This window comes from Phodopus roborovskii, unplaced genomic scaffold (genome assembly GCF_943737965.1).
Source record: "Phodopus roborovskii unplaced genomic scaffold, PHOROB, whole genome shotgun sequence".
NCBI lineage: Eukaryota > Metazoa > Chordata > Mammalia > Rodentia > Cricetidae > Phodopus > Phodopus roborovskii.
Window position 1 is genome coordinate 36,629,398 of NW_026126410.1, and position 18,126 is coordinate 36,647,523.

An 18,126-nucleotide genomic window follows, 5' to 3' on the forward strand; every position below is an offset into this window, starting at 1 on the left:
TCAAAACTGCAGAGACAGGGTTTGCCACCACCACTCTTGAATTAAGCCAGGCAGTCACAGTGCAGGTAATATCCCTTTGTTTACTCTTAACACACCTGATATTGTAGGTAGTTTTAGCTTTCTTAATGTCTGTCCCCAGCTTCATGCTCTGAATAAGCCTGGGAAGCCAGCAGGGAGAACAACACACAGGCTCTTATTGTGTATAACTAAAATAATTTCGAGATTGTTCTTTCTGGCTGCCTTATTTTTTCAGATGTCCCACTTACTCACGGAGCACAGACCAGCCCAGGAAGGGAGGATGGGTTTCATATAGAAAAGCACACCAATCAGAGTATCAGGAATAGGCAGTTCGTTCACCATCTGAAAACCCACTGCAGGGACAGGGGTTGTTGCTCAGAAGGTAGAGCATTTGCCAAGCACTCACAGCTCTGGATCTGAGCCCCAGATGTGGTGCTGCACACCTGTCTGCAACCCTGGTGCCTGGGAGGTAGAAGCAGGAGGACCAGAAGATCCATTGCATCCTCATTACAGAGTGAGTTTGGGCCCAGCCTGGACTTCAGAGTGAGGCTTTGACTCAAAATAACAAAAAAGAGAAAACAAAAGCCACCCCAGGACTTAGGGGCTTAAAAGGCAGACGTTGTTTTTGTTCTCCAGATTAAGGCTAGCCAGGGGATTCCTTTGGACTTTATTGAACTCACACCCCTGTGGGCCTTGGAAATCGGGATGTGGCTCAGCTGGTATTGAGGGTGCTCTCTCGGCATGGCTGTGTGGCCTCTGCTGATCTCCTTTCCTTACTGTGAATCCTTCCTGGTCCAGCAGCATTGTCTGGGGCTTCTTTAGATGGCTGTGGCTGGATTCTAGCTGTCAGGGTGAAGGCACAAGCATCCAGAAGTCAACAAACAGAGGCACTATGTCACCACTTTGTTTGGACACTGCTGACGAGAGCTCTTGCTAGCCAGCTGGGAAGATAAAGAGGTGCAATCACTTCTTTTGTGCATGATGGATTTATTGACGTTTTCGGTCTATAGTTATCAAAACCCAGGTTACATCCTGGTTTTCACTCAGGAGTACCAATGCCCATAGTAACTTAGGATGACACCCACTTTGCTGAATTTTATACCAGTGAGGCCTTGGCGCCCATGTTACAATCTCATATTCACTTTGCTTATATTATGTGTGGTCCCAGGGTATTTCTTCTCCAAGGCCTTTGCCATATTTGCACCCCACCCCCACCCCCATGCTTTCCAGACAAACATTGCCCGGTACAGAGTATAGTTGGGTCTATTATACATCCGTGTTCCAGCCCTCATGCAGAAAGCTGTCCCCTTCACAACTTGGTAATTGGCACAGCACCTCATATGAATAAGTCATTCAACACATATTTGTTGGAGCGATTTAAATGTGTTTTATCGGCCATATAAGCACATAGTCTTTGGAAGCAATACATATATTAGAAACCCAGGATGAACTTGCAGGCTCCCACAAAAAGCCTCATAAGTAGGACTGGAGAGACTTTTACCCATCGATACCTTAGGAATTTGAAGTAGAGCAGGTGTTCTACCTGTTCTGATTTTTTTACATCTTGGAAATGAATATATTATATTGTTACTGAAATCGATGGCATCTCAGTTCCCAGGAGATATTCTTTCATAGATTTTCTTTCATTAATATGAGTATTTCAGTTTGCTATAACTTCTGGTAACTAATAGCCCTGCAAATTAGAGAACCACTGATTGCAGAAAGGGATGTTCCCAGTTGGCTGGGGGTCATGAGCCTGATGAATTTAAAGGGCCTTCCTCTCTCTCTGTTCCGTGCTGTTTTGAGCCTCTTACCAGTGCATAGATGTCTGTTCCCTGTTGTTTGTAATCATAAAGCCTTTTTTGTGCGCTCAGAAGCTTTGTTTCATTTGTTTTATAGCCCTCTCATCTTCCCAAGGAAGGCCAGTTTGCAGAGCATTCTTATAAAGGCAGTTGTTAGGAGACGAAGCCTACTAAATAGTTATTAGGGACCTTGCAAAGAGTTTTACACAAATCACCCCAGCCACCAGCTTTGACTGAGCTGGAAATAGCTCAAGGGCTGGCACAGGAGGGTGGAGTTGAGGGACAGGAGAAATGGGGTGGGAACAGGTCCTGGGATTTTATACACATTTCCAGGGAAATGGCCACAGAACGAGTAAGAAAATATGAGAGAGACAAACTGTCTTTGTCCTCCAGGTTTCCCCTTTAGTAGCTAAAAGAGGAAGGGCCTAAAGTGGGAAGAAGCAAAAGTAGCCCTGTACCATGAGCCCCAGATTCTCTGAAGCTGGGTACATGGAGCCAGCCAGGCATGCCCTGGGTGCGGGAAGAACAAGGGTGGTACTTACATTCGGGAGACAGAGCTGGGACGGAGAAAGAATTCAAGTCCCTTGATCTGCATTAACCTTCTTGTTTGCCCCAGATACCTTACAGAAAGTCCAGCGCTTGATGCTAGAGTTGAGATGCATTACTGTGAGAGTCGGGATGCTCCCATCCATTGATTTTCTTATTCCCAGGTAGCAGGTGCAGATCGCAAGGCCTGCTGTCAGCTGCACACATTCACTGCCCCATCCTCCCCCATCCTTCCTTGTCGCCGCACCATCCTCGGAACCTACCTGTAGTCATTTGTAGGGCTACTGTATCAAAATACTACAGGCTGTGTAGCTTAAACGACAGAAATTCACTGTCTTACAGTTCTACGGGCAGCAAGTCCAAGTTCAAAGTTAGACAAGCCTGCTTCCTTCTGAGCTCTTTGAGGGACAGCCACCATTTGCCTGTCCCCTGGTTAAGATCTTCCTGGCAGCCTTTGACATGAAACTGCATTGCTCAGTCCTTACACTCACAAGGATATTTTCCCCCTGTGCATAGCTGTCCTTGTATCCAATCTCTCCCTTTTTACAAGGTCACTAGTCATATTGGGTTGGACACCCACTCCAGTGTGACCCCCATCTTATTATATCTACAGTAGTCCTGTGGCTCCATAAGGTCACATTCTGAGGTCCAGGGGTTAGGACTTTGATGTTTGGACTTCAGGGAGACATGGTTTGCCCATATCACTACATTCTGGCCCTCCGCCCATCCCTATCCCATGGTCTCCAGCGTGTCAGCCTTGCAGTTAAGTCTCATGGGCTGGCATGCTCCATGGACTGTAACCTTTACCAAGGGATTTTCACTCGCCAGCTATTCATAGCAGCCCCATGCGTGCGCTTGCCTGTGGCATCGCTGACCTTCTCATTCCAGTGGTTTCTGCCAGAGTAAGGGGCGCTTGTATGGGTAGGTCAAGACTGTCTCCTTGCAGTACCCGACAAGTGCACATTTGTCGATTACATAAAAACACACACACTAGTAAACAGCAGCAGAGATAAAGAGAAAATGTGCATGGCTCTGCTCCCAGAGTGGACTGTGTGTGAGATGCAGGACTCTTACCATTCAGGCTTTGTGTTTCCTCACTGCAGAGTCAGCCTACAGCTCTCACACTGCCTTCCAGGGTCAACTCGGGCCACCTGTCTGCTTCTCGTCTCTCTCAGGGCTTCTGATCCAAATGACAGATCCAAGCACAGGTCTCCTCCCCACCGAGTGCTGTGACAAGACTCGTCTTCCCCCAGCTCCTCTTTTGCTTCAGGGTGTCCTCTCCCTGGGCTTCTCTTCTTGCTCCTCAGTGACCTTGACAGAACTGCCACTCTCCTCACCCAGCACCTTTGCTTGATTCTGTAGCCCTCACTGGCCCCCTGCCTTGTTTTCTGGACATCAGAGCCATCTTAGCTCCTTCAGCTACTTGGCCAGTGTGACCTCTGCAATTCCCAGTGGTGCATTTCAGATCCCTAAAGGTCATTTTCAAGGCCGCATTGCTACAGAACCCCTGTGAGTCAAGACCAGTCCTGACAAAGGAGCATTATCTCCATTACTGGTTTGTGTAGTGATGTCACTCCCCCTCTCCCAACTCCACCACCCAAGCTCTGACATGGGGGTCTTATTGTTCCCTTTAGCTCCATTATGATTTCAGAGTTGTGTTAGGTGTCACGTTGTCGAGCGCTATCTATCTCCTTGCCTACAAGAACGATGCGCAACAACAGGATTCTTCTGCAGCTATGTTTATTGCGCGGCTCATCGCAGCAAGTTGAGGGAAGACCCCGAAGGAGGAAAAAGGCACTGCTTATATATGCTTTAGGGAGTCATGTCCTAAACTGACAGGTGCAGCCCGCAACGCTCGTAAATGGTCACCTCATGACGTGGATCGCACATGCGCATTGTCAAAAACAACCGCGCCTTGCTGGTTTATGGACAGGAAACCGGCGCCATCTCCAGGAATGGCACCGGTGGCTCTCTACATCACGTGTCTACACATTCACAGTTATGAGATTGTGACATGTGTGGTGGTAGTACCTGCTGGTAGTAGAGCTCTTGTAAAACCTTGAAGAGCATCTATTTATTTTTGTCTTAATCTGTATCTTTGAGGTCAAACTAGCAGTCTGTACTTTTCATCTTTACTGGTGGCATCTGTTAGGATCCTTGAGTCCTATAGCATTTCCTCTTACATGTGTGTTGGATTCCCTCTGTGATTCAGAATCACCCCAGGACAAGTCTTGATGCAAGAGGACACCCAAAACACCCTCTGGAAATCACTTTTGCTACATAGGACAATTTCTAGGATGAGCCATGGTCCTCCCAAGAAGTGGCATTGAGCATGGGCAAGTGTCAAACGCTCACTTTAAAACTTGTGCTGAAAACTCTTGCTAAACTTGGGAAATTTCTAATATTTTAAAATGTAGCTTCACCTGTTTGCACCAAGCATTCCGTTATAATATCAAATAATACCACAAAGGTACAACAGGGAATTGGGTAAATCACCAACACTTAGCAAATGCAGAGGAAAAACAACTCATTGAGGTGAATGAGAAACTATCATTTGGAGATGGCTGTGGTTAGAAGGGAATGCATAGTCTGACCTCCTTAGGGACACATGTTGAAATGCACATGCTAGCCTAACACACCAGTAAAAATACTTGGAAGCCCCACCAAACCCAGTAGAAGAATGAGACGATGCAAGATTCTCTGGATTTTTTTTTTACTTTTCTACAACAAGCAGATATTACATTAAAATTATTTTGTTTTGTATAAAAATTGTGTAAAGGTCCTTTTCTAAATACCGTGTCTGTTTTGGTCCCCTGTAGCCTACAGTGATTTAGGGTACTACATCATCAACAAGTTGCACCATGTGGATGAGTCTGTGGGGAGTAAAACACGCAGGGCCTTCCTGTATCTCGCTGCCTTCCCTTTCATGGATGCTATGGTAAGTACAGGGAACCATGGGCTTGCTCTCCTTCTTTTTAATGGTAAATATGTTTGTCATAGAATTTACTGTTTTAAGTATTTTTATGTGTCTGGTTCAATGGTAGTAGAGCATCCATGTATCTGTACAATGGATTTCTAGAGTGCATTTTAGGTTGCATATTAAAACTGTTTCCATTAAACAGTAATTCCACCTCCCCATGCCCTATCCCAGAGACCATGCCCTACTTTCTGTGTCTGTGAATGGGACTGTGTTAAGATACCGCACAAGGGGACTCAAACTGTGTTCATTCTCCTGTGACTGGCTGATTTTATTACAGATATCATCAATATTCTCTCTGTGTTACAGAATGTGTCACAATTTCATTCCTTTATAAAACAGTATATTTCCTTGTATAGATGAAATACATTTTGCCTATCTACTCACTCATATTACTTCTCTGTTTTGGCTACTGTGAATAAAGTTATGAACATGAATGTACAAATATCATTTTGAGTCCCTATTTCAGTTCTTTGGGGTGCACATCCAGAGTGGGATTGCTACATTGTACAGTACTTGATTATTTTTTTATGTTTTTGAGGAACCATCAAGCTCATTTCCACACAGCTTACCATTTTCACATACCATATACATGGGTTCCAACTGAGCTTTAGCCAGTGTCTCATCAATTTATGTGTGTGTGTGTGTGTGTGTGTGTGTGTGCATGTGCATGCATATGTATATGTGTATATATACATATATACATACATATATGTATATATATTTGCCACAGGTTCTAGCAGACAGCAAGAAAGCACAGCTGGAAATTTTGATTCAGTTATTCTTTCTGATAGGTTCAGTAACAGGAGATGAGGCTAGCTTTCTCATACACTGGCTACTTGTTTAATGCAAACATGTGAGTTTCACAATATTGCTTCTCCTGAACATTCTGATGGGTTGTCATCACTTAGTTACCAGGCTTATGAAGTAAAGAAAGAGCTGTCATGAATCCTATACGGTAGTGAAGGGAAGGCTTTGTTCTTTTCATTTAGTATAGCTATAAAGAGACACTACAAAATTAATATTTAATGCCTAGTAATGAACTCTTCCATTGGCCCCTTTTTAAATTACCGTAGGCAGGAGAATTGGGCCACCTGTGACCACCTGTGCCTGGATTTTCTTTCCTTTTATTAGTTTGGCCAGCTGTGTTGCCTCTGGTAGCTGATGCAGGTGAACCCAAGGATAGCTCAGAGGGCCTATGCAGTTTACATACCCCACACTTTCACACAACGAACCTGGTACATATAGGTTGCTTCCTCAGAGACTAGAATCAAGTCTTGATGCTAAAACAGTTAAGTTTAAGCCAAATGGACTGAACCTATGATGTCACTCTGTGCACTCTGTAAACTGGAAGTGGGGATCTAAACAGAGAGCTGTAATTATACAGTAAATTCTGGGCACTCATGACTTGTCATGGAAGGAAGTCGCAGACTCTTGGATGATCTGCCTTCTGTTCCTGCTAGCTATTTTCTCCACCACAACAGCATTTTTAAAGCTCAGTAAAGGTTGAGTAACCCTCATCCCAAACCCCAAACCCTAATTTTGCAAAAATTTAAAACTTCCTGAATGGTGCCATGTCTGGGAAACCATATACTCAATTTCATGTGTAAGATGCTAATTCAGGTGCAAAAATCTTTTAAATACTATATAAACTTACCTTCAGGCTCTTTGTATAAGAAATACAAATTTTGTGTTCAGTCCTTGGTCCCAACCCATAGTTATTTATCTGTATAGATGATAGATAGATACATAGATAGATAGATAGATAGATAGATAGATAGATAGATAGATAACAAAGCCTGGAAGAATTAAAACTCTTTAACAGTTATAATCCCAAGTATTTTTGATAGTCACGCAGAACAACATTAGAATGTCTCTGTTGAGGATCCTTCATGTTTTATTCATAAATTCTTCTGAAGGCCCGCCCACCCAATAGAGCAGTAAGACACTGCTAATAAAAACCAAAATAATGAGCATTCATGAAAAGCAATCACCTCATGTATGCACACACCTGCAGCACCATCCTTATAACCTGGCAGGGGACATAATTAGAAGTCGTGGGGACTTTTCACCCAGGTGGCATTACGAAAACAAGGCCACCCACAAGGTGCTGTTCACAAATGTCACCTACATCTTTTTAAAAAAACATTTTTAAAAAGACATTTGACACCTTGGGTCCCAGAGCCAGGGAAGGAAGTAGATGTAGCCACTGTTACACAAACTCTTGTCCCAGACGTGATGATTTGTTCATTGTGTTCAGCTCAGGTGTCATGTTATATCTTGTGTTCTAGTTTGCTTTATAATGCTGTGTTAAAGACCATGGCAGCTTGGGGATGAAAGGGTCTAGTTCATCTGGCAACTCCTAATTGCAGTCCGCTGCTGAGGAAGCCAAGGCAGGAATTCAGGAGGCAGGAACACTGCTTACTGAGCCACTTCCTATGGCTTGTTCAGCCAGCTTTCTTGTGCAACCTAGACCTACTAGCATAGAGTGGCTCTGTCCACAGTGGGCTGAACCTTTCTGTATCAACTGTCAATCAAAAAGCTCCCCCTAGACTTGGGTACATACCATTCTGTTAGAGGCATTTTCTCAGTTGAGGTTTCCTCTTCCTTGATAACCCTAGCTTGTGTCAAATTGACAAAAATCTAACTAGTATAGTCTATTGGTCCAAATTGGCCATCAAGGTAGGATGTGAAGTTCTTACACAAGACGCTGTTGTGAGCATCAGCCTCCACAGCTGCTGCCGGCTGCCCGCTGTGCTTTGGCTTGCCTGCCCCTGGTGTAGGACTTCCTCCTAGCCTCCCCCAAGTACACAAAGCCAAGCTTATGTGGTGGAGTCAGCATCTTCAGATCTGTTCATGAGCTGATGACATCAGTCTCTCAGAAACACCTTAGAGCTTTGTGGAAGGAAAAGCCATTCAGGGATCACAACTGCTCCAGATCTCATGTCCTCACTCTTGGTAGCCATTCAGCTCCCGGCCGTGGAGACATGGCTCCCCTCCTCATTAGTGCTGCTGAATAAATAATGTGTGCAGTCACTTGTTCCACTCAAAATCTAGTGTGGAGCTAGCCAGCCACCGGATGAAGTTACTTTTACCAGTGAGAGACTTATCAAGCTGGCTGCTGTGATTTTTGGAGTCCCACAGAATGTGTTTTAAGGACACCTGCTAAGTCGTAACGTAGGAAAACACCACGATCCCAGCTGTGTCTCACTGAAATTTCTGTTCTTTCCGGCAGGCATGGACCCATGCTGGCATTCTCTTAAAACACAAATACAGTTTCCTGGTGGGATGTGCCTCAATCTCAGATGTCATAGCTCAGGTAACTATGGTCTGCATGTCTGTCACAGCTTCTCAGAGTGGCCGTCTGGCGAATGGCCGACTGGATGGACCTGAGATGTTGGAATAGTGTTTAAGTTGTGTGTAGGTGGTGCTTCCCAGTGTTCGGCTCACATCAGACGTGGATTGTGGTGGTGGTTTGATGAGTGAGGGAAGGCGATACCCTGTATCAGGCACAGTCTTGCTAGGACGAGGATTGTACCTAGAATTTGAACCATTATTCTTAAAGTGAAGTGATTACTAAGGGTGCTGGTGAGGTGGCCCAGTGGATACAGTGCCTGCTGTGCAAACATAAGGGCCAGAGGACAGAACCCCAGCACAGGTGACACGTGTAATAGTGTTTATCTATACCCAGGACTGGGGAGCTACACACAGGACAGTGCAGGGACACTGTATGAATCAGCTAACACTGAGCCTGGAGGAAGGGAGGAAGATACACACAGAAACTTCTGGTCTCCATGTGTGCATACACATGTACACACACACAGGCACACGTGCACTGATGACAGTAACACCAATACACTTGGGGCCAGTCATATATGGTCACTTTATCCTTGTCCACATGTGCCCTACAGGGCCCAATTCAATGTATTCTATCGTTTGTTTCCTTAGTGAGCACTGGGGACTCGTGGAATTATTATTTTCCCCTTTAAAGAAAAAACAAAAAACCCCCAAACTTTGTTTCTTATTATAGGTGAGGCACACATGTGGGGGATAATGGGACAATGGAACAGCTTTGTCCAGTCAATTTCCCCTTCCCACCTTAGTCTGGTTCCGGGAATTGAACTCAGGGCACCAGGCTTGAGCAGCAAGCTCTTTATCTCCTGAACCACCTTACCAACCTGGGCTTTCTATTATTGTTGTTTTGATTTCTGTTTGTTTGTTACAAGGTCTCTCTCTCTCCCTCTCTCCCTCCCTCTCTCTTCCTCCCTCCCTCCCTCCCTCTCTCTCTCTCCCTCCCTCTCTCTCTCTCCCTCTCCTTCCTTCCCTCTCTCTCTCCCTCTCTCTCTCCCTCCCTCTCTCTCTCTCCCTCCCTCCCTCTCCCTCCCTCCCTCTCCCTCCCTCTCTCTCCCTCTCTCTCCCTCCTTCCCTCTCTCCCTCTCTCTCCCTCTCTCTCCCTCCCTCCCTCTCTCTCTCTCCCTCCTTCCCTCTCTCCCTCTCTCTCTCCCTCCCTCTCTCTCCCTCTCCCTCCCTCCCTCTCTCTCTCTCTCTCTCTCTCTCTCTCTCTGACCTTGAACACTCTTGCCTCAAATTCCAAAGCTCTTGGATTTTTTTAAAAACATGGTTTCTTGTGTGGGTACCATGAAGTTCTGTGACTCACGTATCATTTCCCCGCTGTCTTAGTGTTACTATTGCTGTGATGAAAAATCATGACCAAAAGCAAATTGGGAAGGAAAAGGGTTTATTTGGCTTAAACTTTCACATTTTAGTCCATCATTAAAGGAAGTCAAGGCAGGAACTCAAACAGGACAAGAACCTGAAGGGAGGAGCTGATGCAGAGGCTATGGAGGGAAGCTGCTCACTGGCTCGGTCCCCATGGCTTGCTCAGGCTGCTTCCTTCCTTCCTTCCTTCCTTCCTTCAATTTAAATTTTAAACAAGGTTGTTTTACATGTCAGTCCCAGTTCCCTCTCCCTCCTCTCTTCCCCTGTCCCCCCAACCCCCATCCCATCCCCTTTCTGCTCCCCAGAGAGGAAGGAGTCTTCAAAGTCTGTCATATCATTTGGGGCAGGACCTAGGCCCGTCCTATGTGTCTAGGCTGAGAAAGTATCCCTCTATGTGGGATGGGCTCCCAAAGTCCATTCGTATACTAGGGATAAATACTACTAGAGGCTCCATAGACTGCCCAATCCTCCTAACTAATACCCACTTTCAGGGGGTCTGGGTGTGTCCTATGCTGGTTTCCTAGGTATCAGACTGGGGTCCATGAACACCCCCTTGTTCAGGTCAGCTGATTCTGTGGGTTTCTCCAGCCCGGTCTTGACCCCTCAGGCTGCTTTCCCATAGAACCCAGGGCAGTGCCACCCATAATGGGTACCACCCATCAATCACTAACTAAGAAAATGTCTTATAGACTTGCATACAGCCTGATCTTATGGAGGCATTTTCTCAATCAAGGTTCCCTTCTCTCAGTTGAGCTTAGCTTATATCGAGTTGCCATAAAACCAGCTGGCACACCCACATTTTAAAATGAACGGGAAGCTGGTTCCACTGTCTGACCACATTGTCTGAGAGGAGAGCTTTTGTTTCCCTTCATTCTCAGGGCTGGCACTAGCCCTGATCCACCTTTCCTCTGTTTTTCTACCCTCCAAGAATAGGATAGGAAAAGTTTCTGGGAAAGAAGATGCAGTCCCTACAATGTATCAAGTCTGAGCAGGACTCAGCCACACCAGTGAGGCTTGAGGATAACATTTTTCTGGAGGAAGGGTTAAATGGTCCCTTCAGCTCACACTTCCAAATTCTCCCTGCCGCCTACAGTCAGCACCTACATTTTTCTTGATTGTATACCCTCATCTATAAACCACTGCTTGGGAATAATCTATAGTTAAGCTGTTAGGTTTACCTCCCTAAAGACCAAGAATTAAATTTGCAAATTAATTGCCTTTATTCCGTGGAAAAGTAATTGAAAATAATTCTTGCTAACGCGTGTACATGTGCCTGAATACCAGCTAGCATCATCTTTGATCTATCTTGTTAATTTTCCCATACAGCTATTAAGAGTTTTGTCCCAGTGTTACTTTCAGCATCCTCTGAGAGCTGGATTAAAGCTGCCTTGTTCACTTGCTGTTTAATTTGAAGTGAAAGAAACATCTCCCCTTTCAAACAGAAGTAGCAATTCAGTGGGCGTTTGCAGATGTGTGTTGTTACAAGGCGAGAAGACAAAAGGGAGCAAAAAAGGGAGAAGAGGGCACTTAACTCTGTCCAAGATAAATGTACAGGCATCTAGGAACAGAAAAAAAAAAGAATAAATAAAAAATCAAAACAAAATAAAACAAAAAAAACATGATTATGGAAAATACTTTGCCATACGCCCACAGCCATTTTCCTCCTTCATTTTTAGCCTGATCCTGGCCCCTGTTCATTGGAATAAAGAGATCTGGTTGGGAGAGGCAAGGGAAGCTGAGTTCAGATGCTTTCTGACCCCGAGGCTGTTCCTGGAAGTTATTTTAAACCTTGTTTGAGTTCCTGTCACAATTTGGTTGGAGAAATAAATGTCATTTTCATTTGTAAATCTTCACTCTAACTCCACCACCTTCCCCAACTTCCACTCCCCACCCCCACCCTCCCTCCCACTCCAACCTGAAAGAGCTTGGGACACCTCATCTGATCATTTGTAAAGAGGTCCTGTGTGAAACACTTTGAACTATCTACCTTGCCATTGTGAATGCAAAAACACAACTGTCAGCTCCAAAGGGATAAGAGATGGTTTATTTTGAACCTAAATGTGAGCAACGATGGCCCAAGAATACCGATTTAGATCACTCCAAATTCCACATCTGGTGTGGTAGTAGTTTGAAGAAATTTTTATATTAAAAGAACAAAGAAAATCATAAATCAAGACACTTTAAAAATATATTGGTGGAAACAGTATGTAGACGGGTTACAGCAAAGCAAAGCCGAGAAAACTCTGCTACAAACTGCACGTGTTTTTGCTGGTGGAAACCAGGGTTTTTGTTAATATATTCCAAAAGGGTTATCCGTTAGTCTCTGGATGTCAGTTCAGACAGAGGTGAACAAGGAATGTCTATTTACAAAGCTAAAATTAGCCCGGGATAATTTGTAACTAGGCTGTGGACCTGCACCATTCCAACCTCTCCAGGGTCACTGCAGTTCTAATCATCCAGTCAGCCTTGCAGAAGGTTCAATGGAAGGCGCAACTTTTTCCCGGAATTTTCACGGTGTGAGTAAATGAGTGAGAAGATACATTAGTTGAGAAAGATGGTTAGTAATACTCCAGATTCTAGCAGCAAGCCCCACTTTAAGAAAGTTGCCGGTGAGTTTATTGGTTTCATACCACAGTACAAGTTGGGATACGTGACCTGTTCTCTACCTCCAGTCTGTGACATCGCCGTTGACTTTCTGAAAATAACTACTTACTGGTTTGGTTTATCCCATCATCATCCAGACTTTCTTTGCTTGTTCAGCATCAAAGTGAAAATTCTCCTGATGCTGTTTGTCCTTCCTGGTACCTCCCAGGGTGTGCCCTCTGCTGAAGTCCACCCACCACGCTTGCCTTTGGAGGCCAGCTGGGAACCCTCTCTGCATGACAGGCTTTTCACCTCCGCCTTTGGCAAGACCCTAGCCTTGACTGACCCGTGTTGTGTTTGCTTCACCTGCCCCCAGCAGCAAATGCTTCTTCGGAGACTGCAAGTCACCTCAGCTGACCCTGGGGAGCCTCTACAGAAGGTCACCCCACCCCCCACCCCACCCCGTCACACTTCACAGAGATGACCTCGGTTCTCTTTCTCAAATCTGAAGCAGCCGTTCTTGTGGCCACCATCCTGCAAGCTTAACTTGCAGCTTCCACATTCCCTCATTTGGAGGGGTGGTCTTTCAGGGCCACCTCCTCTACCTTATTAATTAGTTTTCAGTGACCCTTCTGTCTCCACGGATGAGTGTTTGGCCATTTGCGCATTCTCACAAGAGCAGCAAGCACATTTTTCTGGATCATGTCTTTCTCTGTGTTTCTTCCCAGCCACTCTTCTTAGAAGGGCAGTTTCCACTCCCTGCCTCCTTTTATTTCTCCTTCCTTTTTCAGTGTGTTCCCTACATAGGTCTGGTTTCACCACTGTCCATTCTTCCAGATGGTTCTTACTAGGAACCTTGTGCCCTTAGACCCAGGCATCGGTTCCCATCGTCTCATAAACAGCTCTCTTCACTCCACACTTCTCTTGCCCTAGGAAATACTCCTCCTACTGGCCTCAGGCTGTCCATGAGGGCTCTGACTTATGCCCATGATGATTTGGGTGTGGTTTGCCCACTCTCCCATCCTCCAGTTTCACACCCAGGAGGGTTGATCTCTTTAAGAGGTGGAGCCTAGATCATTGAGGGCTGCCCTGGGGAGGATTGCAGGATTCTAGTCTCTCTGATTTCATGTGTTCAAGTGATTTTTCCCATCACCCACATTCCCACCATTGCCATCAGCTGTGAACTGACACAGCCAAAGGTAGGTAGAGGGTCCCACCAGAGCCTGCACCAAGCTATCTAGGATGCCTAGCCTCCAAATCTGCATTAAATAGACCCTCTTTTAATAACAAGAAAACAAAGTCATTGGTCTCCTAGGTTTATAGCATCTACAACACGACTATGATTCCCCCGTTAAATATCCATAGCCTACCCTACTTAGGGATCCAGAAGGAACTGTTTAACCATCCCCTGTGACTTTCCCATTCAGGTCTTTGAAAGATCTCCAGGACCTGAATTGAAGATCTTCTGTAGCAAGAGTTTTGCTAAGTAAATTGGCATGTTCAGTCATCTGGTTGGAAACCTAGGAGCCACCCTGGGAGCACCTCCCTGCATCATGAAGTGTTACATTCTAGTCCTTAGTATCTCTTCCCTTTGCTGTGCACCTCTCCGCTGCTGTCACTCACTCTGGTCAGAAATCATCCCTTCCTACCCACAGTGCTGAGCAGCCTCCTCACACACCCCCACCTAGATGCCCAAGCTCTCTACTGTTTGCTCCTAATGCTGCCACAGCTACATCTCACCATTGAAATCCTGACTGCCTCAGCCTCTGATTAAAGGGATACTTGAAACTCAATCCTAATGCTGATCAAAGATGGGCGAAAGCCCCACAAACTCTACTGCCAGTCTAGCCCCAGCATGGTCCTCTTCCCACCTTACTCTCTGGCTCATAGCTCCAACTTGGAAGAAATACTCTGCCTCAATGTTCTTCTCCTTCTTCCTGCTCCTCCCACCTGTGCTCAGTCTAAAGGTCTAAGCTCAGGTAATGCCCAGCAGAGATACCTCCCCACAGTGACTCTCGTTTTGTGACAGACAGTGGTGTTCACTGGCCCATTGTTTGATTAGTGTGTCTGTCATCTCCACTAGATTGTCAACTCCTAGAAGTCTTCTGGGACTTTCTATCACCGAGTCCCAGGGCCTGCCTGGGCCATTACATGCTTTGACTGGGAACTGCCTCACCACAGACACAGTAGGTTCCCCTCAAATATAATGGGACATGCTTTTGGTAGCCATAGCAGATCCAAAATTGTGGTTCTGGACTAGGAGGCAAAGTGCACAAGTGTTATTTAGGTGCCATGAAGACACGAGGCCGGTGGCCTATGTCAAGTGCTGGGCTGCACACTTTAGTCAGAATTCATGGGGAGGCTGACAGCATCTCCACCTTGGCCTTGGGAGGTGCCCCAGCCAAGCCTATCTGCCTGTCACCCTTCTGCTGCAATACCCCTCTTTGCTCTGTATCTTCCCTGTCCTTGTCCAGGTCCTCCTGCACAGTCCTGCTCCTCAGGCTTCTGCCTTGCAGAACTGTCTTGACAGCTTAGGATTTAGAGGACATACTGGGCTTCACATTTTCATCTTCATACAACCAAGTTTCAGGCTCTTCGTATCACCACTCTGATTTATAGGGCACATTATGAAAATGGTAAAAATAGGAAGCTTGCTATGGCCATGCCACTCCACACACACACACACACACCTAAAAGGGCATCCAGGGGAGATCTGACTAGTTAACTGTGTCCACAGTCCCCCATTCCCAAGCTTCTGACCCATTCAGTGTGTCCCAGCAAGGCTTCCTCCTAGCAAGGCTCCTCCTGCTGGTCTTCATATCCTTTAGTTCACCGCCTTTGGTCCAATTGGAAGCAACATCGGGACAGGCATGGGCATCCTTACTTCTGTCACTCCCTAGCATGTCCTCCTGGCCTGTGTGAGACTGAGTAGACGAGATAGTGAGAGTGAACACCTCCCTATCTGTGTCTGCTTGAGTAGCCCGTGTTCTCAGCTGATTGCTCATAGCCACACATCCATGTAGCACCTCAGTCCCCTGTGCTCTGAGGACCCAGTGGTGAGGCTGGCCACATTTCTGGCAGCGGCAGCATGAGGAAGTTAATACATCATAAGCTCTGCTTTCGAGACTGAGACAGCCGAGAGGGATTAACACTTCATCATGACTTAAGTCTCTCCTCACCACGGTCTCTTCAACCAGCCACACAGCCCATTTTCAGCCTCCAAATATCACCACTGTGGTTTGGTGTGTGAGTTTTATAGATGGTAAATATGAAGCCGGCTACTTCTAAGTACAAGACATCCGGGTCTCTAACTCTGTAAACAAATGGACATTGTACTCACATTGTAGTTAATATGTTAATACATTTCCAAGCTTAGAATTTTGTTTTTTTCTAACTTAGGTTGTGCCATCATCATTTCCAGTGGTGTTAGTGAGTTTTATCCTGTAAATGTTCCCATCCATGTGCCCCATGCATTACTGGCTGCCATAGCTTTTTCCTCTCGTGTGGAAAAAACCCTCCCAGTAGCCACTAGTGAAGCAGCTAGGAGGCCAAAGTCTCTAGGTATTTCTTAGTTGGTAATCTTAACCAGAAGTACAATGGCCTTAAAAAAGTCTCAGTGGTGGAGCTAACAAAACCATGGTTGTAGTAAGGTAGTGGTGGTGCATGTCTTTATTCCCCGCATTTGGGAGGCAAAGGCCAGCAGATCTCTGTGAGCTCAAGACCAGCCTGGTCTACAAAGCGAGCTCCAGGACAGGCTGGCTCCAAAGCTACAGAAAAACCCTGTCTCTAGAAAAAAAAAAAAAAAAAAAAAAAAAGCCATGGTTGTGATCCTCCAGTGAACCCCAGGAATCCGAATCTGGGTCACACAAGGTCAGAATACAGTCAAAGTCCCTGGTCAGTCCCCTCCATCAGCTCCTGGGTTCCAGAGAGTGCCCTGCCTCTTGGACCAGCTCCCCTCACTCTGCTGACCTGCCCTGTTTTCCTTTTCCCAGGTCGTTTTCGTAGCCATTTTGCTTCACAGTCACCTGGAATGCCGAGAGCCCCTGCTCATCCCCATCCTGTCCCTGTACATGGGAGCGCTTGTGCGCTGTACCACACTGTGCCTGGGCTACTACCGGAACATCCATGACATCATCCCCGACAGGAGCGGCCCAGAGCTGGGGGTGCGTGTGCCTTTTGACTTTTAAAAACATTAACACGTACTAGTTATACAGAGTGACAGGACACACCGTGCAATTTTCATACTTGCAATTGTACTTGCATGTGTCATGTGTTGGTCATAGTTTTCCACCCTGATTCTTCTCCCCCCTCACGCCCCTATCCCTCTCTCCCTAATTCGCAGGACAGTCTTCACTTGCTCAACCATGGTGTGCCCAAGACCTAGAGTATGTGAAAAGAGAACTCAGTGCAGTAAGACCAAAAGTCAAGTGCTAGTGGTTTTCTGATGGGAAGGCAGTCAGAAAATCAACTCTAAAGCTGAAATGATCTTAGAAGTGACCATCCAGTCTCGTCACCAAATGAGGAGACCGTGTGTCAGGTCAAGTCATAGGTAACACAGCATTCATAGCTCCTTGTATTCCATTGTGCTGTGGTAGCCTCTTTCATGGTCCAGAAAGTTTTGGGATTCATGGAACCTTTGTGTTCATGCTTCATTGATTTTTAACATCTTAGCACAGCCCCAGGCTCTGTTTATGTTCTCTGCACTGACCAGTGCCAATCTCTTAATCTGGTACCTCCTAGGGACTGGGCAGAGCTTTAGACACCATAGTGAGATGGGAAATCTAAAATATGGTCTTGAGTTACAAGTTTTAGAACTCACTAGACAGATAAGACTAGAGAAGCAACAATTAGAAAACAAAAGACTAGATGAGTTCAGAACAGCGTCTATACTGCAAAGAACCCAAAGGCCTCCAAGTTTGGTCATGTGGTCTAGGAAGCCTCCATGGAGAAGTTTGGGTTTGTCCTGTACCTGACCTAATATGTCAATTAAGAATCAAGTTTAGAACACCCAACCTTTCACCAGAGGCGGGGCAAGCTGCTCATTACATTATAAACAGTATTGGGTTTGTGTGCACGCTTGCTTCTACTCCTGTACATTAGGTTTCATTTCTCTCCACCTAATTACAAGGCAGACAGGAATAGTCATGTCTACACTCCACCCGCAGTCCCCAGCTTAACCATACACTGCTTTTGTTATGTCACAATAGCAATTGTATTGATCACAAACCTAGGTCAAGCTATCATTGACATCCTACCCACTTATTTCCACCACTTGGCTGCCACAATTACATTACCTCGTTAGGACCAACCTCTCCTCTCTCTCAGTGTTCAGCATCCAGCAAAGGGAAAGAAATCAGAATGGCTGAGATGGTTCCATGATGTAACACTTAACCTCTTAAGAAACAAAACCAAAATTGTGCAACAGAAGCCACTCTTGAAAGATAGCACACACCTTAAGACGTGGCTAGTTCTTCACCGTGC

At 45.7% G+C, this 18,126-nt stretch overlaps 1 protein-coding gene across 1 annotated transcript in view; it reads left to right on the forward strand.

The window, feature by feature from the left end:
• The window catches only part of Ankh (ANKH inorganic pyrophosphate transport regulator), a 133,990-nt gene that overhangs the window by 81,947 nt on the left and 33,917 nt on the right, over positions 1 to 18,126 (forward strand). The window contains exons 3-5 of the mRNA XM_051182592.1: positions 5,186 to 5,304; positions 8,579 to 8,662; positions 16,638 to 16,808. Coding sequence (XP_051038549.1) covers positions 5,186 to 5,304; positions 8,579 to 8,662; positions 16,638 to 16,808 — 374 coding nt within the window. The remainder of the gene's footprint in view (positions 1 to 5,185; positions 5,305 to 8,578; positions 8,663 to 16,637; positions 16,809 to 18,126) is intronic.